Source organism: Abramis brama (genome assembly GCF_963993115.1).
Source record: "Abramis brama genome assembly, chromosome: 6".
In the NCBI taxonomy this organism is placed as follows: domain Eukaryota; kingdom Metazoa; phylum Chordata; class Actinopteri; order Cypriniformes; family Leuciscidae; genus Abramis; species Abramis brama.
In genome coordinates this window covers 44,218,371-44,230,929 of record NC_139968.1, presented here as the reverse complement: position 1 = coordinate 44,230,929, position 12,559 = coordinate 44,218,371, and the positions used below count along the sequence as shown (strand labels likewise).

At 35.6% G+C, this 12,559-nt stretch overlaps 1 protein-coding gene across 5 annotated transcripts in view; it reads left to right on the top strand.

Moving 5' to 3' along the window:
- Positions 1 to 11,000, top strand: part of impact (impact RWD domain protein) — a 52,915-nt gene extending 41,915 nt beyond the window's left edge. For all 5 annotated transcript variants that reach the window (XM_084116772.1, XM_084116769.1, XM_084116771.1 and 2 more), the window contains 2 exons: positions 2,308 to 2,442; positions 10,730 to 11,000. In XM_084116772.1, coding sequence (XP_083972898.1) covers positions 2,308 to 2,442; positions 10,730 to 10,789 — 195 coding nt within the window. In that variant the 3' untranslated portion in view covers positions 10,790 to 11,000. The remainder of the gene's footprint in view (positions 1 to 2,307; positions 2,443 to 10,729) is intronic.
- Positions 11,001 to 12,559: the final 1,559 nt, after the last annotated feature.

Here is a 12,559-nt window from a genome sequence, read left to right as displayed (position 1 = left end):
GATCATGTGACACTGAAGACTGGAGTAATGATGCTTTGATCACAGGGATAAATTACACTTTAAAATATATTAAAATAGAAAACAGTTATTTTAAATTGTCATAATATTTAACAATACTGTTTTATTTTTATTTATTTTGATCAAATAAATGCAGCCTTGGAGACTTTTTAAAAAAAACATTAAAAATCTTAGCGATCTACAACTTTTGACTGGTAGTGTATATAAAATGCTCACCAAGGCTGCATTTATTTGAGGAAAAATGCAGTAAAAACAGTAATATAGTGAAATATTTTTTACAATTTAAAAGAGTTGTTTTCTATTTGAATATATTGTGAAATGTAATTTATTCCTGTGATATAATAAATTAAATTTTTCAAGATATTCCAATAGAAAACAGTTATCTCAAAATGTAATATTATTTCACCGTTTTTACTGTATTTTTCATTTTTCTCTCAAAACTATTTAAAAAATCATAATTATTCTACACTTTTGCCCAGTAGTAAGTGTATATCCCCTAAACTCTGTGCCTGCAGGACTCAGTAAAGGCAGCATTGCCTGGAAGCAGTGGTTTAAAGCACGTGATCTTGAAGCGTTCTTCAAGCTGCGCACGTATTCAAAGTCAATGGATCATTTTAGCAGGCTTGTTGATATGCTGTGGGATTATCCATGCACTCCTCCTGTCTTGATCCCAATTCCATTCTTGCGATGTCAGATATTTGCACACGGATATGTCATTCCTCCATAATCTTTCCTCTTATCTCCCCTTCTCTGATTAAAGGCATCAAAACCCTCCAGTGTGAAATACGACATGACACTGTAATCTCGAGACAGCATTTCCGTCAATAACCTCAGCGAAAACGGAGCATCTGCGGTGGCGTTTTTCAAATTATCTTCAGTGAAGTGAGGTTTAGTTTGTCACAGGTGGTTTTGATTGGAACATCATGTATTATGAGTTTCAGTTGACGGACACGTCATCTCTAATTTTGCACAGGTACTCCAGCGACTTCACTTTTCGCATCCGAGTGAAACGATTTCATTTATTGTTTTATGCTTTTTACAGTCAAACCAAAAATGATTCTGACAGCAGATTTAAATTTTGATGTTTTTTTACTAGCGTGTGCAGGACACTATAGTTCATTTATGTAAGTGAGGAGAGCAAAATAAAGTAAACTGTGACATATTACACCCAAATATTCTTCATACAGTGACTACCAGTGACATTTATAAACCAAAAATGATTCAGACACTTTGAGCTGATCATGTTCTGCTGAAGTGTGTTTTCTTTAATTGCTAATGCTCTTTTTACACACAGACTGAACAAAATGAAGCATTGCTTGGTGATTGGTTGAGCTAAACTGGTATTATCTAATTGTGTAGTTAAATTTAACAGCTGACAGATATTCAACATAATTCATGTGTGAGACAGTCTAACAGAAGGACGGACAAAACCAGTCAAATATCAACTGAGTTCTGCTCATATTTTATTAAACTATAGCGAATAAACTGTGATAATGTGAGAAATGTTGAAGGTGTCTGAATAAATTTTCAGGCCTCGTCAAAATTTCGAAAGGATTCGATGGGAAAAATGCTATAAAAATATAAAACATGGCCTGTTCGAGAGCTTTTTCTCGGTGCATGAATGAAAACATTCCAATGAAAACGAACAGCCGTTCACATGCGATCATTCAGCCTTTTGGAGTTCATCCCACTATTTCCTGTTTTCCGAATGTGACGGCATGTTTGAAAGAGAAAAGACTATTAATAGAGGTGGCATGTGCAGATGGCAGTGATTTTCCCCTTCTCTCCGGCGTTCACCCAGCCTCATCCCTGCGGCGCTGGGAAAAAAACAACGAGCGAGGACTGGAAACGCACTTGAGAGCTGTCATTCTTTTCAAAGGCCATATTTTGTCTTTTCTGCGCCTTTAAGCGACTCCTTTCCCAAACAGGGACTGACAGGCTACGTGCCGTCTTGGGGAAAATGTGGCATGAAGGAAACATTTGTGAATCTTTTCATGCACAACTTCTGTTTCAATCGGACTGAATTCATTCCGATTGATGAATCTGATTAGTGTTTACGTGAATGCTAAACATGTGACATTATGTTTATATGTCACGAGCTTGAAATCGGAATCGATATTTTTACATTTTTACGAATATTTCAAGGCTTTTCAGTCCTATTGAGCCGTAAATCCGATTACTAACGGATTATTTGGTTGCATGTAAACGTGGTCAGTGATGCTTCATTAAATGTAGTTTTTTTTACTGTGGCAAACACCGCTCACATTTGCTGATCATTCTGTCTCACAGATCCTGGATGTGCGTAACGTGCTGGTGGTGGTCTCTCGATGGTACGGTGGGATTCTGCTGGGACCCGACCGCTTCAAACACATCAACAACTGTGCCAGGAACATCCTTATCCAGGAGGGTTACACAGACACTTCAGTAAGACTAATGTACAAACATGTACAATGCAGATATTCAGCAAATACAGAAACTCAGGTTCAGGATTACAGGTCCTTAACTCAGTCTGTTTGCAGTCGCATCGCTATCTATAGGGCACAGCTGATTGGTACTGTAGTCTCCACATGTGCGTTCATAATGGTGCAGAGCAGAGCGAGCGTTTTTCCATAGGAATGAACGTGGACACGTGCGCATTTTAGTTTCGCTTTCAAATTAGCGCCAGTTTGGGGGCGGATTGCTTGAATTGTGAGTTCATTAGCCTATTATTCTTAATGAAAAACACAACAACAAAACAGTACAATGACAAATTCGCTTAAAGGGGTGGTATAATGCCCTTTTCACAAGATGTAAAATAAGTCTCTGATGTCCCCAGAGTGTGTGTGTGAAGTTTTAGCTCAAAATACCCCACAGATATTTTTATATAGCACGTTAAAATTGTCACTTTTTGAGGGTGAGCAAAAATGCACCGTTTTGTGTCTGTTCCTTTAAATGCAAATGAGCTGCTGCTCCCGGCACAGGGGGTGGAGCTTCAACAGCTTGCACTCACACAGACATGCACTGAAAATGTATGTTCAAACCGGATTCAGACAATGATGAAAGAAGAAGTCAAACTCAAGAAGAAGTGACAACATGTAGACAACATTTCTGAATGGTTAGTTGATGAATGTATGTAGCTGATGTGTAGTTATCTTCTAGTCATTGATTAGCATATTCTGTCTTGATAATCTATAAATCGTGTTCCGGGGGCGGGGTTTATGTAAATTTTAGGGTTGGTGATGTCACTAACCCGGGAGGAATGTGGTGTAGTCTCTACCAGCCGTTTGTTGTAGTCCTTAAAAAGCGATTTCTTTAAAAGCAAATATCTCCCTTTGCTCTGAACTCTGAGCGTTGTAACTTTGCAGATGTTGTTTATGCTCAAACAGCAACATTACACACTAACTAAAGTTAGAAAAGTGAAATCATAATCAACCACCCCTTTAAATAGGCGCTTTTCCACCAAATATTCCGCCATCATCTTGTCAGTCAGCTCCTCACTCTCGTGATTAATGAAGTCTGACTCCTGCTGCTGATCTGTGCTGCGACTCTAGTTCAACTCACGGTTTATTAAGCAGACACTGTAAGGCCCGTGAAATTGGTCCAATATGCCGGTCCGCCAATACACAGGGAAGGTTATCACGTGTTCTGTCCTTACTCGTGCAAAGTATTGGTTGGTTAAATTTACAATACATTTAGTTATGTATTCTCTCGTTAATTCATCTGACTCCATAAATGAAAGGTTTTAATAATATCTGTGCCTCACTAAAAGTGAGTGAATGTTTGACTATTCCGTTTAACTCTTCAATGAAAATAATATCAAAGTCAGTTAGAATAATCAAATGTAACAATTTATTATGTCAGGTAAATGTATCATGCCAATTTCATAATCATTTCAAAGATAATCGATACAAAACATCAAATTCTCTGGAATAAAGAAAAGAGATGCATACCCAACATTAAGAAATACGTGAGGCTGAGAGCTCTCACTCTCAACCTCACGGACCGATCTGAGGTACAGAAAAGGCCCTGATCTCCCTGCTGCACTTCCTTAAATAGACAAACCTTTTCACCTGGAACCATGTGCTAACAATAGAAATTTGCATTCAGAGGTACACTGTAGCACCTCTTGGGGGCGTGTGACCATTTGCTTGAGAGACCAACCCCTCCTTGTATGCTAGTTATCCATAAACCTTCAAAAACCTTATTACCTTGTGTTTTACTTATTCTGGAAATAGGAAATTTGTACCAGTCGCACTGTGACATTTTAAATGATACCAAACATGAAAATACTCTGTGATAATCATTTACATTAAACTATACATTTTCTTAGGAGAAACCAGGTGATCATCTGAGCATGAGAGAGAGGGGGTGAGGGGAGAGGGAAGGAGATGTAGATTAGGATGACTCGGAGGTGAGACTTTCGTCTCGATGATGCACGAGGGCCAGTTCAAATGATAATCTCCAGAGAGGTCCTTTTGTCCTCTCAGGGCCTGGCCACCCCCAAAACAGACTGTCTGGAATTTCCTAATTTATCAATTCTTACAACACGTTCAGTTTTTAATTGTAGTGTCTGTTCTCTAACTGAACTAAATTCTTTTATTTTTAAAAAAGAATCTAATCGACGGTGGGGTGAGTTGCCGCGGTGGGCAAGTGATGATACCGGTGTTGGTTCTGTACACCGACTATCGTAGCAAGCCTAATCAGTAGCCAATGAGTTTGCATGTTCAACCTTCATACACCTGGTCAGCATTTGCGTTAGCAGTGCAGTGCGCTTTCAGAAAACCCTCCACCTTCCCCAGCTCCACCTGTATAGATCTGTAATTCATGTCTGATATATTGTACAGCATGTCGTGTGTGTATTGGCAGTGGAAAATCCCGTATTTGGTCCCGCAAGATATCAAATATATCAACATTGCATTACACATTACCATGCCAAACACCCTGAGAGAAAACCAAACATCATCATGAAAATCATTCTGTTCTAGCATGCTTTTTACTGGAAACAGCTCTGCCACCTTTCCCTCTTGCAAAGGTTTCTGTTGACGCGTTTGTAGTTTTGTCTCAGGGCCGTTTTTGAGTACTAAATGTTCAACATTCAATTTTTTGTTTGCTTCTGTGAGTTTATATGAAGAGAAGCTCTCCTCTTGAGTGTCCAACAATCACAGTGATAAGGTCACACAAAAAGCAGTTCTGAGGAGATTTGCCGGCACGCGCCTGACTTCTTCTGAGGATTCATTTGTTTGTTGTTTTCTTTCATTTCTGTGCAAATGAGGACTCGCGCACAGCTGTGGGGCTGCTATGGTTACCCGCATAATAGGGGCGCTTCGGTTTATATGCAGACATACAATTACACGCATGTGTGATATGATTGTTTAAGATTTTGCTAGAATTCATTTCAGAAACCTCGACTCAATTAAAGCAGCATCACATGGCTGAGGAAAACACAAGCGCAGGAAACCAAAGCTGGCACGTTTCATGAGCGCGAGATCCTATTTTGTGGCATGTCTTTGAAATTGGTATCACATCGTTACGGTGATTGGCGTTAGAAGCAGCTAAAAACACACCTTTCTTCTTCCACTTCTATTTTAAGCCGTGGACTTCTGTAGTTCCTTTGATTGTGGACTGGATGAGTTTGTTTCCGAACTCGACAGCCTCAGAAGTTGTTTAGTTGAACCATCAAACCAACACCGCTTTGTCTAGTTTCCAGTCCAAATATCTAAACATTCTTAAATCAAGAAGCATTTACTAGATGAGTAAAATTAAATAAGAAATTCTATCTTTATTTCCGATTAAAAAAGTTTTTGCTTAAAACAAGCTAAATTATCTGCCAATGGGGTAAGAAAATAATCTTAATTCAAATGGAAAACAAGAACAAATAATCTTAATTCAAGTGGAAAACAAGAAAAATTATCTTAAAATAATCTTAATTCAAATGGAAAACAAGAACAAATAATCTTAATTCTAATGGAAAACAAGAAAAATAATCTTAATTCAAATGGAAAACAAGAAAAATTATCTTAAAATAATCTTAATTCAAATGGAAAACAAGAAAAATAATTTTAATTCTAATGGAAAACAAGAAAAATAATCTTAATTCAAGTGGAAAACAAGAAAAATTATCTTAAAATAATATTAATTCAAATGGAAAACAAGAAAAATTATTTTAATTCAAATGGAAAACAAGAAAAATAATCTTAATTCAAATGGAAAACAAGAAAAATAATCTTAATTCAAGTGGAAAACAAGAAAAATTATCTTAAAATAATCTTATTTCAAATGGAAAACAAGAACAAATAATCTTAATTCTAATGGAAAACAAGAAAAATAATCTTAATTCAAATGGAAAACAAGAAAAATTATCTTAAAATAATCTTAATTCAAATGGAAAACAAGAAAAATAATTTTAATTCTAATGGAAAACAAGAAAAATAATCTTAATTCAAGTGGAAAACAAGAAAAATTATCTTAAAATAATATTAATTCAAATGGAAAACAAGAAAAATTATTTTAATTCAAATGGAAAACAAGAAAAATAATCTTAATTCAAATGGAAAACAAGAAAAAAATCTTAATTCAAGTGGAAAACAAGAAAAATTATCTTAAAATAATCTTATTTCAAATGGAAAACAAGAACAAATAATCTTAATTCAAATGGAAAACAAGAAAAATTATTTTAATTCAAATGGAAAACAAGAACAAATAATCTTAATTCAAATGGAAAACAAGAAAAATAATCTTAATTCAAATGGAAAACAAGAAAAATAATCTTAATTCAAATGGAAAACAAGAAAAATTATCTTAATTCAAGTGGAAAACAAGAAAAATTATCTTAAAATAATCTTATTTCAAGGGGAAAACAAGAAAAATAATCTTAATTCAAATGGAAAACAAGAAAAATTATCTTAATTCAAGTGGAAAACAAGAAAAATTATCTTAATTCAAATGGAAAACAAGAAAAATTATTTTAATTCAAATGGAAAACAAGAAAAATAATCTTAATTCAAATGGAAAACAAGAAAAATAATCTTAATTCAAATGGAAAACAAGAAAAATTATCTTAATTCAAGTGGAAAACAAGAAAAAATATTTTAATTCAAATTGAAAACGAAAAATTATCTTAATTCAAATGGAAAACAAGAACAAATAATCTTAAAATAATCTTAATTCAAATGGAAAACAAGAACAAATAATCTTAATTCAAATGGAAAACAAGAAAAATTATCTTAATTCAAATGGAAAACAAGAACAAATAATCTTAATTCAAGGGGAAAACAAGAAAAATTATTTTAATTCAAATGGAAAACAAGAACAAATAATCTTAAAATAATCTTAATTCAAATGGAAAACAAGAACAAATAATCTTAATTCAAATGGAAAACAAGAAAAATAATCTTAATTTAATTAAGAAAAAAAGAAAACAACAAAAAAGAAAAGAAAAAATAATCTTAATTTAATTGGAAAACTAGATTATTTTCTTACCCCATTGGCAGATAATTTAGCTTGTTTTAAGCAAAAACTCACTTAATTTAGATTTTTTTTATTTATTGGAAAACAAGATAGAATTTCTTATGTCATTTTACTCATCTAGTAAATGCTTCTTCATTTAAAGGAGACATATCATGCTTTTAAATTGTTCATTTTTACATATAAATCATACATTTGTAGTCTATATAAAGCGGAACTGCAATGCTTGGGTCTGAATTCCTCATTATTATAGCTCCACAGGCCCCTTTTCTACCCCTTTTCTGATGTGCGTCTGAGAGCAACTCGTTTTGGTGCGGTCTCTTTAAATACAATTGAGACACTTCATACCTTTTACCACCGTGTCGATTTATTTTGATTAATATGTGCGAGGGAGAGAGAGCAAGACAGCGTCTAGTTTGGAGACGGTGAAGTCTTGTTTACACTTTTGCCTGGCTCTGAAGAGAGAGAGTGCGCGCGCGACCGGGGTCTCTCTCTCTACTCGTTCTTTCAGTTAAACATGCGCCCTGTCACGCGCGGCAGTTCATCTACATTAGACGGTGTAATGAAGCGTGTGGGTTACTACATCCAACAACCGAACATTTTAACTTACCCTCTCGTAACTTCTGCATCCTTGAGCTTGGACTACAAAATTGCAGCGAGAAATAAAAATGGCGGATTGCTGGAAGTGTTGGGCCGGAAGTCAATGTCCTTATTTGGCAGTTCCGCTGCAAATACTGTGACGTAATAGTTCAAAAAACGTCATAGAGAACAGAAAAATCGGAACAGGTTGAAAAATATGACCAAAACAGAATATAAAGATATCAACGAAGCACCTGAAGAGAATAATTTCATATTTTCTGTACTTCTAAACACTCCAAATATACAACAAAATGCATTTAAGGGCTAAAAAAGTGCATTTGGCATGATATGTCCCCTTTAAGAATGTTTCGATATTAGGACTGGAAACTAGACACAAAATACTAAGTAAGAAAAGCATTTTTTGCCGTGCACCACCAGAGAGCCTCGATACGACCAGCATGCCTATTAAAGACTAGTGTATCTTTTGTAATAAAAAACCTTAATCACTGTAATTTGAGCTTTTGGCTAATTTGTTTTGTTCTTCCACTCTAGAACTATAACAGTAAGTGAATGTAAAGTCAAACCACTGCTTTAAAATGCATTAGCCAAGAGAGGAATTGTCCATGCAACACTAACCGTAGAGAATGCATTAATGCATCTTCCCTGTAATGTCAGTTAATTTGTAAAAGCTCAAAAACTCGTTCTCACTGCCGTAATTGCGTGCATATTGTACAAACCAAAATGTATTCAGACATCTTCAACATTTCACACATTATCACAGTTTATTCACTATAATTTAGAAAATGGTACTAGAATATGAGCAGAACTCAGTTGATATTTGACTGGTTTTGTCCGTCCTTCTGTTAGACTGTCTCACACATGAATTATGTTGAATATCTGTCAGCTGTTAAATGTAACTACACAATTAGATAATACCAGTTTAGCTCAACCAGTGACCAAGTTACCCTTCATTTTGTTCAGTCTGCGGTTGAGAAGAAAAAAACACTTCAGCAGAGCATGATCAGCTCAAAGTGTCGGGATCATTTTTGGTCCCAATTTTTTATAAATGTTACTGGTAATCACTGTATTGTGTATAATATGTCACATTATTTTGCTGTCCTCACTTACATAAATGAACTATAGTGTCCTGCACACATTAGAAAAAAAAAAAATCAAAAATGATATCTGGTGTCTGAATCATTTTTGGTTTGACTGTAGTTCTTGATTGCGTCGTGCACATTTTGTCCTCAAGAAAGAATGCAAGAATCATTTTTTTGTGATTTTCTTTTTTGTGTGTGTAGTTTCAGCCTGAGTAATACACATGATCATAGACATTGATTCCCTGACGCTGTGCATGCCTCGGGCGCGGATACGTCACGCTGTTCTGTCAGTGTGAGGATGAATGTTGTGTTATCAACACAGTTTGAGCCGCCTGATCATTATGTTCTGTCCACTGCGGCTCTACAGTCATTAACATACAATGCATAATAACACCATTGCTGAGCAGAATAGCCGGAGACGTCACGCCTGGGTTCATAAAAATAGACTCATTCATTTGGACACTATTGGGTCCCTAGAGACACCATTTAAATAAGAAAACAGTTCGGAGCAAGTTAACAAGCCTTATACTCGCACATGTTGAGGATGAATTGGTAAAAATGCCAATGCCATGATTTGTGGCACAGTTGCTTTATATTACATCAGCAATGCAAAATTTCATCCTCGAATGAATGAATTGAAAACTTATGTAAGAAACCAGTTTTTCACTGGATCTGATTAAGGAAATTGTACATTTTGACCCTTTTTGAAGGCGTTTTTTCGTTCTCCTTAATCGTGTTAAAACACACTCTCACGTTTTCATGTCCGACCCTTCAGTTTAATCAAGCTAATTCTTCTTAAAACAAATGTGTGATTATTTAATTACTTTTGATTGTATGATTTAGATATTATTTAATCAAATAGATGTTCATCAAGACTCGCTTCAGAAACAATGACAACTAATCTCAGATGCTTGATATCTACATTGACACTTTTTTATGTGATGCCCACATTGACGAGATTTATAAACAGTACGGTAACACTTTACAATAAGGTTCATTAGTTAACATTAGTTAATGTATTAACTGAGCATTTGTTACTATATTAGTTCATCTTTGCTAATGTTAGTTAATAAAAATCCAGCTGTTCATGTTAGTTCACAGTGCATTAACTAATGTTAACAAATACAACCTTTGATTTTAATAACGTATTAGTAAATGTTGAAATTAATATTAACTAAGATTAATAAATGCTGTAGAAGTATTGATCATTCTTAGTTCATGTTAACTAATGAGCCTTATTGTAAAGTGTTACCAACATTATAATGAAATATCATGTTAAGTACTAATAAATAAAAGATATGCTGATTTCTTGCCCACAAAAATAAACTATAGCAAAAATATTGTTTGGCATTATAGCTAGTTTTTGTTGCTTAATTGTTAATACTGAACATTCATGGGTGACGTGAGCATTTTTTTTTTAACACTATAGCATCTTAGTGAAATTTAAGGTTAAAAACAAATGTATGTTTTTGACATTATTATTAAAAAAAAATATATATATATATAATGTTATAGATTTCTCAGTTTCATTTCAGATTTCCTTTATACACAAGTTTTATTACTTCTCTTTTATGATTTATTTTTATCAGGAGGAATCATCCAAAGCTGGAGGGAAGAACAAAAGGTCGAAGGGCAAAAAGGCAAAGTGAAAAAACCCCAAACACCCCCGACCTGGACCAGATGAAGACTGGAACCGGTTTCAGACTCATACAATACATGATAAACTGAGGATTAAACATCCTGGATGTCCTGAACTGGTTTGTGTTTGCAATCGAGTGTAATGCTCTGTTGCTATGAATTATGTCACACTAAGTGCTCTGTGCTTTTGTCTTATGAATAAAGATTTTTATGAAACACAAATTGATTTGCAAATGAGAGTTGCCTGAAGTCACAAGGACAGACGAGTGTGAAACAGGTAATAAATTCATCAGCGACCTTTGAACCTTTCTCCAGTTTAATGATGCTCTAATAATGTAATTTGATAAAGCCTGACAAAAGCAATCTAAGCGTAATCCCGGAATATCCGTTTTAGATTGACTAAGGTTTTTTTAACGCCAAATGTCAACGCAAAACACCCTGAAAGTGGTTTGATTGTCAAACGTCCGATATGACAGTGTATTTAATCCCTTGACGCTCTCTAATTTAGCGTTTTCACTCATGCTTAACCTTTTGAATACTGAACTCCGTTATTTTACCAATCAAGCTTTGCAGGCCAAGAGTCCACCGCCACCTGGTGAGTTCGCTACGCTACGACTAGCATGCTAATTGTCCTTAATGAGCTCATGTGAGAATAACTTGATGGCTTTGGCGCTCAATGTCCTAATAAACAGATGCTAGGTCACGGGAGAACCGAATGAAGGCTGAGTTGGAATCGGAGGCACTTGCAGAGAGGTTTGGTGGCGTGTCTCGGAAAGAAACTTGTTGGTTTGCGTTCAAGCATCCCTGAATGATTTCAAGTCTTAAACCTCCATTTTGTAACAGACGCGCGTGTTTATTTGAGCACTTCTGTCAGCAAAACACCACAGATGCCTGTTAAATATTGACATAAATATCAGGAAATATTGGTAACCTAAATAATATAAGAAAGTTACATATTATTTAAAAAACATGTTTTATATTTCCCGACAAAGATGCGTCATATAGAGGGATGTTTTATTTAACATATTTAGTAATTGGAGGTTTGCATAGTAGGGGAGAGTGGGGTAAGTGAGACATTTTTTACATTTGTTCCCCTCTAAGTGAGCTAAAATGATATATCAGTCAAATTTACACATTTCCTATTAATTCAGGATGTTTCCTAGCAATGGAAATTATTAGAATGTATTCAGGACGAAGGGCAGTGAAAATATGATTGTTTTTTAAAAAGTGGTCTTGTGTCTCACTTTACCCCAGCTTAGGGGTAAACTGAGACAGACCAGAGAAATCAAGGGGGTAAAGTGAACCAGCTGGGGGTAAACTGATCCACTTACTTTTTCCACTCTGAAACTTCCATAACAACACATGTTGTAACAGTTAGAATCCTGACAGCTAGCTTGACAACCACACATTCCAGAACTAGTAACAGAATCATGGGGATTGGTCAATTAAGCACATTTTTTTGATGACCCACCGGTGCGCATCCAAGTGAAGGTGCAACGCCCTTGGCGTGCTAAGGGTGAATGGCACAATGGAGGAAATTCCTCCTAAAAAAAAGAACTATGTCCAAAATATTGTGATATATTTGGAAGCTCAATGCAGTCAGACCTCCCCTGCATGGCCAGCCCAAGGAGGGTGGCCCATCCTGGGCCAGATTCGGATTTGTCCGCCACTGCTGGAGCTCCGTCTGGAGCAAAGTCGGTCCTCAAACGGACCTTTCGGTCTTTGTGGAGGTGGGACAATGCTCCGCTTGGACAAGGAACACAGACCAGGGAACCGTGGTG